Source organism: Vombatus ursinus, unplaced genomic scaffold (assembly GCF_900497805.2).
Source record: "Vombatus ursinus unplaced genomic scaffold, bare-nosed wombat genome assembly UNPS02011353.1, whole genome shotgun sequence".
In the NCBI taxonomy this organism is placed as follows: domain Eukaryota; kingdom Metazoa; phylum Chordata; class Mammalia; order Diprotodontia; family Vombatidae; genus Vombatus; species Vombatus ursinus.
The window spans coordinates 1,980,602-1,998,144 of NW_020951131.1; the positions used below are offsets into that span (position 1 = coordinate 1,980,602).

Genomic DNA, 17,543 nt, shown 5'->3' on the forward strand with positions numbered 1-17,543 from the left:
TTGGGGTTAAGTGACTTGCCCAGGCTCACACAGCTAGTACATGTCAAGTGTTTGGTCTGAGGCTGGATTTGAACTCAAGTCCTCCTGACTTCAGGGCCAGTGCTCTATCCACCAGTGTAGTTTGCTAATTACAGATTATGTTACTATTGTCTTGATTTCTTGAAACAGAAAAGTTGAGGGTGTTTGGTATTTTCACCTAAAACAGACTGAAATCATTTCCCTTGGTGGGATCCTCAGCTGACCCATCAGCACCCCATTAGATTCCTCACCCAGACAAAGGCACACCAAGCATTTACAGGCAAACACTGTTGCCTTCACCCCCTTGCTGTGGCTGATTACTTCCTGAACATCTGCAGCATCTCGGGCGTTCTTCTTTGTTGCAACCTCTCCTCCTGGCAGAGATGGGTTCTGATAAGCAAGATCTGTTTATTCAATTTTTTTTAATCAGGAGGAAACTGATAAGAATGGAAAATTCTTTAAAATGATGGGCAAGACTGACCAAGGCAGGGTTATATTTAGCTTTTGTGATAAAAACCCAAGCAGGCAACAAAGAAAACTGCAAATCAAAAATTCTGTGGCTATTTTCGAAATAGAATGGGGCAGGAGGGGAGGGTGTCAGGAATTACAGGATGGGGTCAGTGATGTGGTTTCCTGACTATGTGCTGATTCTTTATAAATAATGGGAGGAATAATAGCTGATCTACAGCTTTATATGAGGATTTATGTTTTGCAAAGTATTATGTACCCTTTCTCATGTTAGCCTTATAAAACCCTGTCAAGTAGATGTTGTTATCTTTGTTTTTAACAAATGAGGAAACTGAGGTTCTGAGAGGTTCAGATCCTTGCACATGGTTACTAAATGTTCAAAGCAGGATTTAAACTCTTGACTCCATGTTTCTAGACCACACTATGCTTTGTGTGTGTGAGTTGAGGTGGAGATGGGGGAGAAGAGGAGTAAGAAGAGAAAAAGAAGGAGAAGGAGGAGGAGGAGGAAAGAAAGAAAGAAAAAAGAAAGAGAGAGAGAGAAAGAAAACAAAGAAAGAGAGAGAAAGAAAAGAAAAGAAAGAAAGAAAGAAAGAAAGAAAGAAAGAAAGAAAGAAAGAAAGAAAGAAAGAAAGAAAGAAAGAAAGAAAGAAAGAAGGAAGGAAGGATGGGCCATGAGGAGCATTGAGTGTGAAGTCAGAAGATCTGCCTTCAATTCTTTGCTCTGCCAATTGCCCTAACCTTGAAGATGTCACTTCAATTCCTGGGGCCTCAGTTTCCCCATGTTTAAAATAAGGGGCTGAGCCCAGGGCTCCGGGATCCCCCCCAGCTCTTAGCCTGTGATTGTTCAAGGAAAAGCTGAAATCAGAGTCCGAGCTCTGCTGAGGCGCCCAGGGCCTCTTCTTGCCACGTTTGCCCTCGGTCATGCTGCGTTTCCTCTAGAGACGATGGGCCTAGGTGTGAGAGGTCATCCTAGGAAGGAGTGCTGAAAAGAGTTCATGGTGAAATTCTGTCTCCCTCCCCCTGACTCGGGTCCTTGGTGAGCCATTTCATGGTTTCCACCCCGGAAGCTGCCCAGCTGCAGCTGGACCCCTGGGATCTGCTCAGCTGCCTTCACTGTGGCCGGTTCCTCCTAGCGGGCAGGATGTATCAGAGATGGCTCATGTGAAGCAGTGTTAGTGCTGCTAAACCACCCTGGGCAGAAGAGCGACTTAATGCAGAAACTAACATGTTTTCATCCCAGCTGTGGTTTGATGCCAGAGCCTACGAATACCAACAGCAGTAATGACGTTTGTGTAGCGCTCTCTTTACCAAGTCATTTACATGCATTGTGCCCACACGCCTCAGTTTTCTTGGACGGCTGTTCATCCGGGTGGTGCCCACCAAGTATCAGTGCCCTCCCAGGCTCTCTCTTGGGCCTCCTTCCCTTCTCCCTCTAGACTACTTCACTTGGAGATCCTAACAGCTCCCATGGACTTCATTATCATCTGAGCCTCAGAGAGGGCCAGACCATAGCAGGACCAGGAGAGAAGGAGCTCTGAAGTGAGGGGAAGTTTCTAAGAGTTTTGTCATTTAAGGAACTGGATCATAGGACTCTGGCTGTGAGACTGGACAGGGTGTTAGAGTCACCTAGATCAGCCCCTTCATCTCACAGAGGAGGGATCTGAAACTCAGAGAGGAGGAGAGACTTGTCCAAGGTCACACAGTCAGGAAGAGAAAGGGCTGGGGGTGACTTCAGGCTCTCTGACTCCAACACTGGCACCCTCGGCGCCGTGCCACCCTGTCTGCTCCCCAGGTTGCTTAGTTAGGACAGCAGTTTAACCTTTCCATGTCCCGGGTCCCTGGGATTGTTTCTAGAGGGACTCTTCAATAAACAGTTGTTAAGTGTCTCTGGGCTAGGCACTGTGCTAAGCGTGAGGGATACATAAAGAGGCAAAAGACAGTCCCATCTTCAAGGAACTCACAGTCTAATGGGGGAGACAATGAACATATACAAAGCAAGCTACATACAAGATAAATAAAAGTGAATTAAGAAAGGGAAGGCGCTCCGTGCATCATTAAGAGGGGTTGAGGAAGGTGTGACCGTGGAAGGTGGGATTTTAATTGAGACTTAAAGGAAGCTAGGGGACAGCTAGGTGGCACCATAGTGCACAGAACGCCAGGTCTGGAGTTAGGAAGACCTCCTCCTGTGTGACCCTGGGCAGGTCACTTCACCCAGTTTGCCTCATTTTCCTCGTCTGTCAAATCTGGAGAAGGAAATGGCATACCACTCCAGTATCATTACCAAGAAAACCCCAGAGGGGGTCACGGAGAGTCAGACACTACTGAAATTACTGAACAGTCATGAAGGGAAGCCAGGGAGGCCAGAGATGAGCAGAAGAGAGAAAACATTCCAGGCCTGGGAGACAGACAGAGAAAATGCCCAGAGTTGCCTACGTGAATTCTCAGGGTGTGTTACAAGAGCGGGCCGGACGCAGTGCAGGGCATTACTCTGGGTCATGGAGAGGCCAGACCCGAGGTACAGAGTACTCAGCCAGTATTAGATGGCTTGGGAAAGATATCATTCAGGGCTGGAGGATGGAAAGAGGAAAGTCGTCTCTCCCTGTAAAGAAGTATCAGTGATTTTGGAAGGTGTTTTCTCTGTGTTCTCACTGGGGCATTGTAAGTCCTTGTCACAGTAAGACTGGAAAGGCCCAGATGAGTCTCTTTCCCAGGGTGTTACTTGCATGGATCCATGACTGTGGTATGAGCACTCTCTCCCCTGGAACCCAGCACCAGGCCTCTGGGCCTTCCCATTCTGGGCAACTCTTGATCACATCTCCCCGTAAATCCTCCACAGGGGCCTAGAGCTCGTCTTCCTTTCAGCAGTCTCAGGAAAGATGAGAATGTGGCACCCCATGGCCATGTTCAGGTTCTAGAACCTATCAGGGCCATCATCTGTTTATCCACTGTCCCCAAGTCCCAGCAATGACCTCAAATTGGGAAGAATCAATCACAAGACCTCAGAGCAGCAAAAAGGGGCATTTCCCTAGAATAGGCTATGCTCTGTATAACAAGATAAGAAGAAGAATATCTGAAGATGTTTGTAGGGAGTGCCCTCACTTCCCCTTCCTGGACCACCTAACGCCATCAGCTCTTCCCAGTGTGTTTTTAATAAATTGGGAGACAAAATGTACAATAGTGATAAACTGTTTCCTTTTCAGAGCTCCCAAAGATTTCTTCTCAACTCCTGCCTTTAAGAACACTGCACTTACCCTTCCAATTGTTCCTGGAGGTTACTGGATAATATGATTATGTAATATTTGTTGCAGGGAATGCATAAGCCAAGCCCTCCCCAGAAGCCTTTGCCTGCAGACCCTCTGAGCAAAACCAGCCGGCTTCATGAGGCCTCCAGGAGAGCGCCTGGGCAGCGGGAACCCAGCCATCGCATCATACCCACGAGGTTGGTTCTGTCCATCACCTTGATCCTTTCTTTCTCAGTCATCTCGCCAAACTGGCGTTCTGCAAACCAAGCTTGTCCGTTCTGTCCTGTGCTGACAGTTTAATGGGAAAGTTATAACAGAGACGCCAAGTTAAGAAGTAGAGAACATCAGCTATTTATTACTCATGCATTTCCAAGATTCCAAAGATGAGTGATGAAAAAATAAGCACAAATTACATTCACCAAATTGGTGGGTACAAAGCACTTTACACCCATTGTCTCATTTCATCCCTCAAACATCCCTGAGGGAATAAAGGCAGTTAAAATAACATTATACCCATTTTTCAGACGAGGAAACTAACACTGAAAAAAGTCAAGTGAATCGCCTATGTCCATGTGACTCATAAGTGGTGGGTCCAGAACTCTCACCAACCTGGCCCTAGAAGGCACAGCTAGAAGCAATGGGCAGAAGGGACTAAGCGGCCAAGCTCGGCTTGATGTCCAGAAAATCCTCCAAGCAGTTAGAGATGTTCAGAAGTGGGATGGGCTGCCTTGGGAGGGGATGGGTTCCCTCTCAAAGACAAGTTGGATGGCCCCTTCAGCAATGCCTTAAGTAGAAGATGTTCTTGTTCAGGCCCGAGTTGGACCAGATGGTCACGGAGGTCCCCTCCAGGCTGAGCTTCTGTCTCTCAGTCCAAAGCCCTTGCCAATATGCCACGTTATCTTTTCGTTTTTTAGTATTATTTTTTTATTTTTAGGTGATTAGGGTTAAGTGACTTGCCCAAGGTCACACAGCTAGTAAGTGTCCACATTATCTTTTCTTCAAGCGCGGGATCCCTGCAGCTGGAAAGGGTCAGACATCCCTGAGCCCGGCCTCCTCACAGACAAGTAGCTGCCTTAGACCGATTGGCACAAGCCTGGCAGCATACTCAGATGAGGCCCAACATGAAAGGTGGCACTCAGTATGGTACCCGTGAGATGACGAATACGAATGGAGAGTCCACAGCAGGGACGTTCCACTTAGCAGGACACTGAACCTCGTTGTTCCCGTTGACTGGGCAGTGAGGGAGGTGCTCACTTAATAAACTGGTGGGAAAAAGCTAGTAACTCATAGAAATGTCTGGAACCTGTCTATAAAGCTGACTTATGCAAACAGCCTTAAATCTAGGCAAAGTATCCTTCTGACAAGCAAACACCTAGCCCACTAGTCTAGAGCAAGCCAGGTGGTGCAGTGGATAGAGCGCCAGGCCTGGAATCAGGAAGACCTGAGTTCAAATTCAGCCTCAGACACTTACTAGCTGTGTGACCTTAGGCAAGTGCCTTAACCTCAGTTTCCTCAACTGTAAAATGGGTATAATAATAGCACCTACCTTGCCGGGTTGTTGTGGGGATCAAATGAGATCCTATTTATGAAGTGCTTGGCACGGGGCCTGGCACATAGTAGGTGCCTAATAATGCTTGTTTCCTTCCTTCTATCATTTTTTTATGTCAGTTTTCCAAAGAGGGGGAGGAAACCATGTTGGGGAGGGAGGTGGCCAGACTCCATCACACGGGCTTGGTGAGGTCACACGCACAGCTGAGATCCTCTCTTGGCAGGGAGCTCCCCACACATTTGCAGCTTTTCAAGTTCATCACAGCCGGAGGTGATGGGTTGGCTCAGACTGGGATCCAGTCATCCATCAGCACTAAAGGCGACAGAAGAAACTGCAGTGGCCTCATTACATTTCTGAGGAAGAATTCTTGGCCGGGCAAACCGCTAGCTAGACATTTCAAACACAGAAGATAAAGATAAGGGAGTCTGGGCAGTCATAGGGACGCTTTAAATCTTAACTGTGTGTGAACTTGGGAAAATGGCTCAGAACCTAGATTATTCACATCGCGGCTCTTAGGTCTGCGGAAGAGGATTTGTTTTTCCATTTGCACAGAACAAGCAAAATTGCTCCTTTAAATGGAGTGATCAGATGGAAAGACATTCACTGGAGAAGGTATTGAGGGAGGCTAGGACGTGCAGATGGTCCTGGTCCCTGCTCTGCTGGGGGAGGCATGGAGTGACATGGGGGAGGGTCATGGAGTAATCCATGGGAATTACTCCATGGGCAGGGAAGGGAGCACACGGGCAGTGACCCACTGCCCACAGGGCTCCAAAGCTCCTTCACCTTGGGCCCTCCCCCCGCTGTAAATTCAAGATCAGGGCAGGGGAGGGAGCACACGGACAACAAGCCTCAGAAGCCCCTTCACCTTAGCCCCTCCATTGTAAAGACAATGCCAGCTTTGTCCAAGAAGCTCCCTCGTGTCCTGGCTTAACTTGTCTCCTACCATCTTACTTCTGCCGTCAAATCCTTCACCCATATGACACTGCCATTCCCATCCTGCTAATAACAAAAACTGATATTTCTATTCCATTTTCAGATTTGCAAAGTATTTTATTTACATTATTTCATGTGACAACCTTGTGAGGTACGTGGTATTATCCCCATTTTACAAATGAGGAAACTGAGGCAAAGAAAGGTTAAGAGATCTGCTCAAGGGCACATAGCTGGAAAATGTTTGAGGCAGGCCTAAAACTCAGCATTCTAGACCATTGTAAGGACTGGTAGACCCATTTTGCAAAAAAAGAAACTGAGTCTCAAAGAGGTGAATTTACTTGTTCATGGCCAGACAGTTCTCTAAGCTATGTCTTCACTGTCTACCTCATCTTCAGCAGATGACCTCACCTACTTTTCTGAGACTAGAATCATGTAAGCAGCCATACAACAACGGGAGTTAAAGGATCTGAAGGGTTTTAGTAGACTACAAAATGAACTGAAGTCAAATGTAGTATGGCACCCAGAAAACTGGAGAGATCCATGACAGCTCAGTGGCGTACAGCCCGCCCAGAGCGGGTGTGTTATATTCAGTTCTACATTTCAGAACATGGACAAACTGGAGGGTGCGGAGGAAAGATGGCTGCCATGGTGAGGAGACTGGAAGCCTTGCGTATAGGGATCATATGGGAAGGGGAATCCTCTAAAGGCCAAGGCTCAGGGGAACACTGTAGCCATCTTCAAGTACCTAAAGGGCCCATATGTGGGAAAGGAATCAGACGCCCCTAAAATTGCTCCTCCACTTCTACTTCTGTTAATGACCCCGCCATGCATCCCCCAGACTGCACTCACCAGTGTTCTCTTTGATGAGGCAGGAGCCAGAGGCCCACGAGCTTAGGCTTCATCCTCAGTCGCAAACCCAGGTCTTCCAATATGGCGTTCTCTCTGTCCTATCCCGATGCCTCTGCTAGTGGCTTGGACCTGGGATTCCATCAGTGTAGGGAGTTCTAGGGAGACCCTCCCTCTATCTCCATATATTGTAACCAGTGACCTGGGGCCGTAAGAGGCTCGGGAGCTTGCCTACGCGGGCTCAAAACTCCAGCGGATGGCAGGGTTGGTCCTGGAAGCCTGCCCTTTCTATTGCTTGGGCTGGCTTGCTAGTCACTAAGCCGTGCTGCCTCTCACATAGTAGCCCCCTAATAAAGATGAGCTGAGTTGACTTCTGATAAATTTAACCACAGAAAATTCTCCCCAACTGACCGTTAACCATAAAGAAAGTGGAGACTTAGAAGGAAGAAAAAGGAGGGAGAGGTCAGAGGAGAGAAGTCTGACAATCTGAGAGCTTGGGAGATTTTCCTTTAAGTTATTTGAAAATAACAACAACAAAGATTGGGGGTGGGGATGTCCAGCTCTGGCCACATAGTTGGGATTTAAGCATCTGCTGGAGACAGGGGCAGACAGGCAGAGAGATGACTCAGAGGATAGAGGCTGGGCACTCCAGGAAGACCTGAGTTCACATCCTGCTTCAGACACTGTGGGACCTAGGGCAAGTCACTTAAACCTCTGTTTGCCTCAGTTTCCTCAGCTGTAAAATGGGGATAATAATAGCATCTACCTCCCAGGGTCGTCATGAGGATCAAATGAAACAATTGTGAAGTGCTTAGCATGGGGCCTGGAACATCTTGTTCGGTCATTTCAGTCGTGTCCCTCTCTTCGTGACCCCATTTGGGGTTTCTTGGTAAAGATACTGGAGTGGTTGGCCATTTCCTTCTCCAGCTCATTTTACAGATGAGGAAACTGAGGAAAACAGGGTGAAGTGACTTGCCCAGGATCACGTAGCTAATAAGTATCTGAGGCCAGATTTGAACTTAAGTCCTCCTAACAGGCCCAGAGCTCTACCCACTGCACCACCTCGCTTCCTGCTTGGAACAGTAGGTGCGATATAAATGCTTTATTGTTGTAGTTGTTGCTGTCATTATTATCAGGCAAGAGTCCCACAGGGAGAACTGGAGAACTCAGCATCCCTAGCCACTGCCCTAAGTAAATAGTTGTACATAGGCCTCCCCAAACGTCTCCTCAGATCAAAGTTGGCTTGAAGGCTGCAGGTTCACAGGCTAAAAGGCCATAGTAAAGTGGGTGGACGTCACCCTGCTCCTTGGAGGCAGCTTAGTGTACCTGGAGTCATGAGACCTCAGCTTGAATCCCAGCTCTTCTTCCTCATAGCCGTGTGCCCTCGGGCAAGTCCCTGAACATGTCTCGTTTGATTAAACCCCTTTGGAAACCATGAAGTGCTAGATATGTGCAGGCTATTATTGTTGATAACAGTAGTCATCATCATCATCCGGAGCCTCAGTTTCCTCATCTATAAACCCCTCATGAGGAGTTTGGCCTGAAGAGCCTCTAAGGTCCCTTTCAGCTCTAAACCTGAGCCTAAATCTCTTTACCTCTCCGGGTCTCTGCTGCCTCATCTAGAAGACGAGGAGGTTGGAGTGGGTGACCCCCGCAGGTCCCTTCCGGTCCCAAACCTAGCACGATCCTCTGGTGCCACGGAAGCTCTAAGGAGCACTCCAGGTGTGAGCTCTGATGCCTGTCCCAGGCGCTCCTAACAGAAGGGAGGGGCCCGGCCCGAGGAACTGTGTGTTTCTGGGCTAACTGGCCTGGCAGGAGTTCTCCAAAGCCCTTCCAGAGAAACTGCTGCCATCTTGGACCCCTTTCTTTTCCCATCTGTTACAGACCTGCCCCTCAGCATCCGCCACAAGCGCCCAGACCCTCCTACGCTGCCTGCATGAAATGAGAAGGAAACGGGCCCCTTGGTTCAACGGTGAAGACAGAAGTTTGCACTATCTTTCAGCTCCAACCGGAGTGCCTTTTTTGTATCAATCCTTCGAATGTTTGATGTTGAAAACACCATTGTTTCTAAGAACTTTGAGCTCCTGCCTTCAGTACTGTGCTGTGCTATGGTGCTTTGGGGACTTGCTCAGGTACTTTTAAATTATTAATTTATGATGAATATTTATTACGGTGCGGTGCACTGTAGTAGATATTTTTTTTTTACCATCTCTAAGTTTTCCTTGGAAGGAAATCTTCTCGTTGTTTTTAATATTTCAGTGAACTTGAAACATTGCGCTTTGTGGGATTCTAGGCCAAGGGTTAGCTTTCTTGATCTCTGCTTTACTGCAGGAGTGGCATGAATGGATAAGCAGCCAACTTCTCATCGTGATCGTTAGGACAGCCAAACATGTACGACCTTCCCAAGCGTGAGCCTTTCATTAAGCAGGGGAGGCCCGAGTTCTGTCTCTAGCCAAACGAACAGCAGGTGTCTCAAGTCAGCACACTTCTCTTTGAGCATCCCTTCCACACTTAGCTCGCAGGGTAGCACCAGCCTCCACTGATGTGGGCAAGGGGCATATTGGAAGCTCTACTCTAAACCAGTCGGTCTGCCTCCAGTGGCACAGGCAGGGAAGGATGCGGTTTCATACCAGGAATAATTAAACATTGGAAATAACTTCATCCTCGGGTGGGGATGGAGGTGGGACAACACTTGAGGAAGGTAAGGGGCAGAAGTGACCACCCAGGACATAATTGCAGGAGTCCTATTTCCTGCAATTGAAGCACAGCTTCTGAAGCTTCCTGGACTGACTGGTCACGAGCCCAGCCTGAAATGAGGCAGCAGATCCATTATTTGGCCACTAGGTTTGTCTGTGCCAAGTCACTCTTGATGCTTCTAGTTTTGGAGACATGTGAGAGCTGGGGTTCACATGCTGTTTGGACTGAGAAAGGTAGCATGTCTCTACAAGTTACAGTAGTTTGGGCAAGACTGTTACTGACCAGGTACTGTAAATAGTCTCCTTCCATTGCCAGGGGGCTAACCAGATCACCTCATTGTTTACTCAACTGTAATGCAGTCATTCTGGATTCATGTGGATGGACCAGCCTTTCCCTGGGCCCAGAATTATTTTCAGATGTGAACTAATAACTAGATATATCCAATCAATACTCTAGAGAAATTCCTTTTTTACTGCAGTGTTCAGGCTTATTAAAAACTGGTTATTATATGTGCATCAGTTCTAAGAAAATGGAGTCACGTATCCATTAGTATCTCCATGCATATCCCTAGCGTTTGAGATACATTGTATCTATCACTTATCACTTTTCTTTATAAAATGTTACCCTGGGTTTTCTTTGGCGCCATCTCCATCTCCCAGACTCGACAGGAGGAATCTTGAAGGTTCTAGCATATATAGGTTTTTTAAGAGCTCTCTGCATCTTCCTACCTGTTGAACATCACAGGATGGGAGAAAGAAATCAGTTTCCTCGCCCTAGCTAGGCATAAACCCAGGCCTGGCCAGTTACCCCTCAAACCCTCCAACCCACATGTAGAGAGCCAGCTTCCCTGGGAGAACTTTAAAAAGCTCCTGCCTGGTTCCATGGAGCCCACAAGAAAGACATCTTTGTTGAGGTCCCATTGTGCCCTCCAGGGCCCCCTAGTGGCCCCATCTGCGACTGCAGTTTTCAGCTTTCATGCAGCTGACCAGAGTTTCATAATTCATTTTAAGAGCTTTGAGATAAAGACTTTTTTCCTCTCATTTCAAAGGTTTTTCTGCACCTTGAGTCAGGAAAATAAAATGCCTATGGGCTATTTCTGGGTTTTTCTCTCCAGAAGAGTTGTATCTACCTTTCCTCATGCTTACCACGGTATCTAGGCAACAATGCATTCGTGTTTATGGATAAACCAGATGCCAGTCACCCACACTCACTGAAGCAGTTTGAGGATCCCCCTTCAGTCCATCTCAGCTCTTCAGGAGTGCCTCGGTTCATAACACAATGACCGGGTTCTTTCTGTTCATTCTGAAGACATGTTGGAAAATATTATTGTTGTGATATTTATAGTAAACTTGGGGAATCGCTTTAGTTGTTCTCTGCATTTGTATTAGGTTTGGTAATTGTGCTGAAACCAAAGCAGGTGCTATTGAAAATGTTTACAAAATGTTTGGGGTGCATTTTGGGTATTCTTTTGTAGAGTGATATTAATGCCTTAGGTCTGGCCCCTCCTACTGCCAGCAAGAGGATGCCCACTCAAAACAATCTCCTTCTAGCTGTACTGTCTGGGATTGTAGTTATTCAATTTATGCAAATAATTTTTTAAGAATATTAAAGCTGTGATCTTACTTCCCATGATTAATAGCCATTTGGGGCTGCCAATGACATCTATATTTACATATTTCTGATGACTGATATGAGCCACTCCAATGAGGTCCATTTTTAAAATACCCATAAATGGAGAGCTTCCCTATGGGGAAGCAGGAATTCTTATGAAAGGGGCACTACTAGAAGTACTGTATCTATCCAAGTAAGGCATTTTATGTGGACCTTTCATTTCAATATGATTTTTTGCCAATTCCCATGTCAGGGTATAGTATAGGGTACTGGAGGAGAGGGGCAGGCAGAGGGGAAGATCCTTCTTCATAAGCAGAGTTCAAAACAACAACCAGAGTGTGTCTGAAGTGGTTGGATTATTATTATTATTAATTTACTGAGGTATGAGCAAAAATCAGCTGCCATACCATTATCCTAGGATATTTGTAAACTTTTTCAGGGGGATCACCAAGTAATTCTGAGTTGTAGTTCACAAGTGAAAAACTTCTCTGTTCTAACTAGTGAAGTCTCAGTCTCTCATAGTGGGAGGTCTGCAGCTTGGTTTTTCAAGCATTTAATTTAGAATTCACCATTTAAAGTTTTTTTTTAATCCATTTGTTTTCCTGACATATGGAATCAAGCCTGATGTAACAAGGAGGCACAACACACAACATTTTCCATTATCAAAATATTTCAGCGGGGGAGGCTCTGCTACTCGGTCTGAATCTCTTCAGCTCACACATGTGCAGTGACATCACACCAACCACAAAAGTAACAAATTAAACTACAAGAGAATAGCTGCTCAGGCAATTCTCAGAGGGAACATTTTTATGCCTCCTTGACTTTATTAGGAATCCTCGGACTAAAACGACAGACCATTGTTCTGGAAAACTGGCAACCTTTCCCACCCTCTCAGTACTGGACAGTGTCAATGAACAGTTCAGAACATGGCATCCCCATGAAGACCAAGGTCTGATTCTGGGATGCCCTGAATACCTGGTTTGTAAACTCAACTTTCAATGAATGTTGCCCCAGCCATTTGAAGCGATGAGTCACTTCCAGAAAACATACAGGAAAGAGCCAATGGCTAGCCAGTCTAGGTCTTTCAAACACAATTCAACCTTTTTTTTTAATCTTTCCACTTTTTATTTATAATTTATCTAATTTTCTAGGGCCTCATACAGGGCCAGCCCTGGGCAAAATTGTGAAGTGTCTCCCACTTCCCCTTTTTTACAGGGTCTGATTTCCTATCTTTACCCAGCTTTGCACCCTTCCTTCTGGGGCCTCCAAGGCCTTCATCACTTACACCAAAACTTGCTGACCTTATATCAATGTTTCAGGGCCCTTGACCTCTGATTAGTCATTCTTAATAATAATAATAATTATAATTATAATGAACACCTACATATATATATAAAACACTATATGCCAGGCACTATAGTTAAGTGCTTTATAATTATCTAATTTGATCCTCACAATAACCCTGGGAGGGAGGTGCTATTATTATCTCCATTTTACAGATGAGGAAACTGAGGTTGTGATTTGTGCAGGGTCACAAAACTAGTAAGTATCTGAGCTTGGATTTTAACTCAGGTGGTTAGGGTTAGGGTTAGGGTTAGGGTTGCTCCATCCACTACTCTGCCTTGCCATTCCTAGACTGACATTATCATGCTAGCAAACACATGGGGGATTAATGAGGGCTTTAGTGGTCATCACCTCCATCCAGGGGAATGGCATTCTGGTGGGAATTCCAGGCACAGTGACAATTCGATGGAACAGCCAGCTGCCTGCCCTCCTTCCATGACTAGCTAAGTCCTCTTCTGGCAGGGCATTCACCCACGAAGGGCAACCACTGAATAAAACTTCACACAAAGGAGCTGCTGAAACCCAGCTGCTCACCTTGTCCTGTCCCAGCCCTGAAAACCTGTTTCTGATTCTTCCACGTATCTCATCTACTTGGAGAGCTCCCCCACACCGAATGGGTCAGCGAAACTGGTGATCCCAGCAGGCTGCCACCATTTCACAGATAATCTCGATTCCCTGGCTTTGCTGGTTCTTCCTCTGGATGATTTATCTGCTAGGTCCATTCATACAGTTCCAAAAGCATAGAATTTTCCATGGCCTTTGGCAAATATGCTATATTATTGACCTGTTCGACAAAGGCTCTGCCTTGAAGGAAATCAGAGTCCACCAGGGGTCCTTGAAAAAAACTCAAGAGCATTCTTTGTCCAGGAGAGCCGAACACTGAAATCCCTGATTTTCTCCGCCTCTGCACTCTTCATGCATCTGCTTCAAAGTAAAGCAACGAGATTAGAAATTGGTGTCAATAACGATGAAGGCTACAGTCTGAGAAAGATGTGAAAATCTGCCTCCTCCATACCATTCATTGTCATTCTGAGATGTTTCCAGGCAGGCTCTTTGCCTGCAGAGAGAGGTCTTCAGACTCCTTCCTAAATTATCCTATTATCTGAAAGTTCAATCTCACCAAATCTATACAAGATGAAGTGTTCCTTTCCCTATTTTGGGAAGAGCGATGGCAGGAGATGTTTACCAGCTCCTAAGGGTTTCTTTCCTATCTATCTGCACTTAGTATTTTTGGCTGGAAACATACCCACAGGGACAGTGTCTATTGAGAGTCAGAGGGTATCAGCTGCAGTATGAGGACAGACCCATTAGCCAGCAGTGGGGAAAACAACAAGTCAATCCCTCAGGCTGACTCGGGGATGCCCTGTAAACAGTTCCCCCATCCCACATTGCTGTAAACAACTCTTGTTAACAGAATTTCTCTGGGGCCTCCTTTTTCCAAAGTCCACAATTCCTCCCAGGTCTAACTAAGCCGGTGCAGAACCACAAATGGGCAGGAGATTATTATTTTTTTATGAAGTGAAGCATCTGAGTGCCACTGGCTGATGGTAATGATGTCATTGGCAGTCCCAGGAAGACTTCTGTAAAGCACTTTAAGGCTCTGAGATAACATAGATGATAACAAAGGCAGGACATAGGTAAGAGTTCTGTACTTTCGGTCGGACGGGCTGGCTGTGGAAGGGAAAGGAGGGGGGTATGGACAAAAATTCTATTGTTTTTAAATGTGTAGCAACTGCCAAGTGTCGTGTCTGAAACGGTTGGTGCTGGTGCTGGTCTCGGGTCAGTCCAAGGAAGTGGCCAGCCGCCTCCTCCAGCACGTTCCTGCTAGCATGCTGCATCCATTTATAAAGCTTTTATTCACTAGACTTCTTCACAAACTTTCTTATGTTACAGTCGGTGTTACTTTTGTACACATTCCTTGTATTAAGGTGCTACAGGTGAATACAACCTGGTGTTTCAATAGAAAAGCCGTCGTTGTTAAGAATACTATATCCAATAAACCGTGAACGTGTAGGTACAATTTGTCTCTGTCCTTGCCGAGGATGTCCCCAAGATATTGGGGTGGGGATGGGGAGAGAGAGCAAATTAAAGACAGATGTCCAGCACAAAATCCACTGGGCCCTGGTGAGAAGGAACCAATCCAAACCAACCTACTCAGCAATTGTGAAGCACCTACTGTGTGCGAGACCCTGTACCCAAAATGGTCACAAAAGCATTTTCCTCCTTTTGAACTCTAGGACAGGGTTGACAGCAGGCTCTGGAGCAGGCTAGGATAGAGGCTCACAGGAAAACGCTCCTTGAGCCTATGGAAGGTTGCTGCACCAATTCTATATTGATTCTGCGCACTCACCTTGGGATAAAAACCAGAGGGGAAAATGTTTGTGGGATGTTTGATTTGGTAACAAAACTGGAAACCAATGTTTTCTGATGGATTAAAACAAAGAGTAGGGACAAAATCCTTTTACTTAAATAAAGTGTGACTTTGAAAACCCTTGCAGCACAGCACGAAGATGCTATTCAATTGCTTAGGGGGGTGGGGTGTTTCCAGGGAGCTGTTTTCAATGGGATGTTTCTTCCTCGCCGTTGATTGGCTGCTCTTTCTTGACCCCCCCTCATCTTTGGAAAGGCGCTAAGAGAAGAAGGTGTGGTTCCTGGTTTGGGGAGTTCCTTGGCCCGTGATACTTCTCTAAAAGGACAGACCACATGGAGCAAATAGAACCCCCCATTCAGGGCAACATTAGGAAATACTCTGACCCTTTTCCCAGGGCTTAGGCCCCTGGGACAGCCACAGGGGATAGGGTGTTGAACTTGGAGCCAGAAAGACCCAGGTTCAAATCATGTCTCGGCTTCAGGGTTGGACCCGATGACCTCTTGATGACCTTCCAGTTCTACATTTGTGAGTCTATTAAAACTTGCAAAACCCGGCATTTTGTGCCCAAATTTCTTTAAAAAACAAAAGCTCTAATATTAGCTCACGTTTCTATAGGACTTTAAGGTTCACAAAGAATCTCCTATTTGTAAAATGCTTTGATCCTCACAACACCCTCTTCAAGTAAGCATTATTATTATCCCCATTTTTCAAATGAGGAAACTGAGACCCTAAAAGTTGAAGTGGCCTGCCCTGTGTCAGAGGCAGAATTCACACACAAATCTTCTAGACCCAAGTCCAGCTTCCCTTCCACATGTCACTGCCCAGTATGCTGGTAAGGAAGGCATGCTGAAGAGTCCATTTGGTTTTTCCTAGTGAAACTAACCTTTGATTGTCAGGCTCTCCTTATCACATCACATATCAAAGGTTTAGGGTTTTCCAATGGGGGGAAAAAGGCTCAGGCCATTGACCCACCCACACGTTCAATCTCACTGGCACCTTTTGTCTCTGTCATCACATTAGAAACTGATAGAGTTGGGAGTTGTTAGTGGCCTTTGTCAAAAATGAAATTCACAAATGTATCTGTGACCTGGAAAGGAAATAAATATGGAGGACAGAAAAGGCTTCCAAAAGTCACTGAGAGAATGTGTGTGTTTGTGTGTATGCTCTTTTTTTTTATTTTTAAAAAGTTTCTACTTGACGCAGTCAGTCATTTTGAAAATCACTGATAAACCAACTCTCTCAGGTCTTTATAAAAGGGTGTAGAAAATGCTAATAACTATAACAAGGTCGCAGGGGAATGGTCTCTGTCTGGGACTTGCAAGTCTGGCTCCAAAGGCAGCTGTCCAAAATGTGATACAAAATCAAATGGAGGTTTCCCAAACTCAGTAATGCTGACCGGCACTCTTCTCTGCCCTGCCCTGCCCTTAGCTCACATTCATCACCTTTTCACTGATCTTTGCCCTGCTGAGAAAATCCACCCTGCTGACTGCCAGCCTCTGGGGCTGATCAAGTTCCTCAGCTTCTCTCCAGCTGCAGAGCACATTGCCGGCTAGACACACGTTGCATGGATTCTAAAACATGGCTCGCTTAAGGACTCTGGCATTCGGCTTCTTGGGCTGGGTCCTGGTCTTCATTCCACGAAGCATTTCCTTTCACCTCTGCCCTGAAATGAGCTATGGGAATTTTGAATGATTCCCACTGACCCAGGCCACCTCCCATCCCACCTGTGCCTGCCCACCCGACTATGACAACAGAGAGGCAAACGCAAATCCACGTAGGTACAGTGTTGGGTGGCATTCTCTCCTCCCTGCCCACTGCCAGAGAGGACCAGCAGCACTTGTGAAGGCAGGAACTGCAAAGAAAAAACCTTTTCATGGAAGGCCCTGCTTCAACACAAGGAATGGGCCAGCCCCTCGAGTGAGCACTGAGGGCAGTACTTATCACTGGACAGGGAAGTCAGGAGGCTGGGGGAGCATCGAAATTGAAAAAACCATGAAGGAGAGAATTTCAGGGGCTCCTCGAGTGGCCCAGGGGACACCATGAGGAACAAATGAATGTGTGTGTGCCTGTGCCTAGGGCCTAACCATCTGGTTTCACATCTATCTCCAAAAGGACAAAGGCAAGAAAACATCCCAGCAGTTGACTGTACAAAGATGGCGGTACATACATGTACACACACATGCACACAAACACACACATGTGCGTGTGTAGGTAAAAAGATGTATTTGAACATGGGAACAGTTGCATGTTCCAAAAAGTCACCAAGAATCAACAACTAAATAAGCAATTGGTATCACAACCTTCCTTCCCAGACAAAGGACTTGTCTAAAGCCCTGTGTCCATGGTTCCATGGCCTTCACGTGCACGTCTCGAGAAAAGCAGCTCTCAGCTTAGCTCAAGAAAGAGGTCTTCTTCAGACTGGGACTCATCTTCCGGTCTTCTAACAAGGCAATCACATTCTAGA

The 17,543-nt window shown here is 46.3% G+C and overlaps 2 protein-coding genes across 4 annotated transcripts in view; one reads left to right on the forward strand and one right to left on the reverse strand.

Moving 5' to 3' along the window:
• Positions 1-17,543, forward strand: part of ADAM12 (ADAM metallopeptidase domain 12) — a 374,850-nt gene that overhangs the window by 352,487 nt on the left and 4,820 nt on the right. For 2 of the 3 annotated variants that reach the window (XM_027855904.1, XM_027855905.1), the window contains 2 exons: positions 3,795-3,925; positions 8,941-12,769. In XM_027855904.1, the coding sequence (XP_027711705.1) occupies positions 3,795-3,925; positions 8,941-9,001 (192 nt within the window). In that variant the 3' untranslated portion in view covers positions 9,002-12,769. Of the gene's footprint in view, positions 1-3,794; positions 3,926-8,940; positions 12,770-17,543 lie in introns of those variants that run through there. The other variant, XR_003568576.1, reaches the window with a different exon arrangement.
• FANK1 (fibronectin type III and ankyrin repeat domains 1) overlaps positions 16,324-17,543 on the reverse strand; it is an 80,243-nt gene continuing 79,023 nt past the window's right edge. The window contains exon 11 of the mRNA XM_027855906.1: positions 16,324-17,538. Within this exon, the coding sequence (XP_027711707.1) occupies positions 17,470-17,538 (69 nt within the window). The 3' untranslated portion in view covers positions 16,324-17,469. The remainder of the gene's footprint in view (positions 17,539-17,543) is intronic.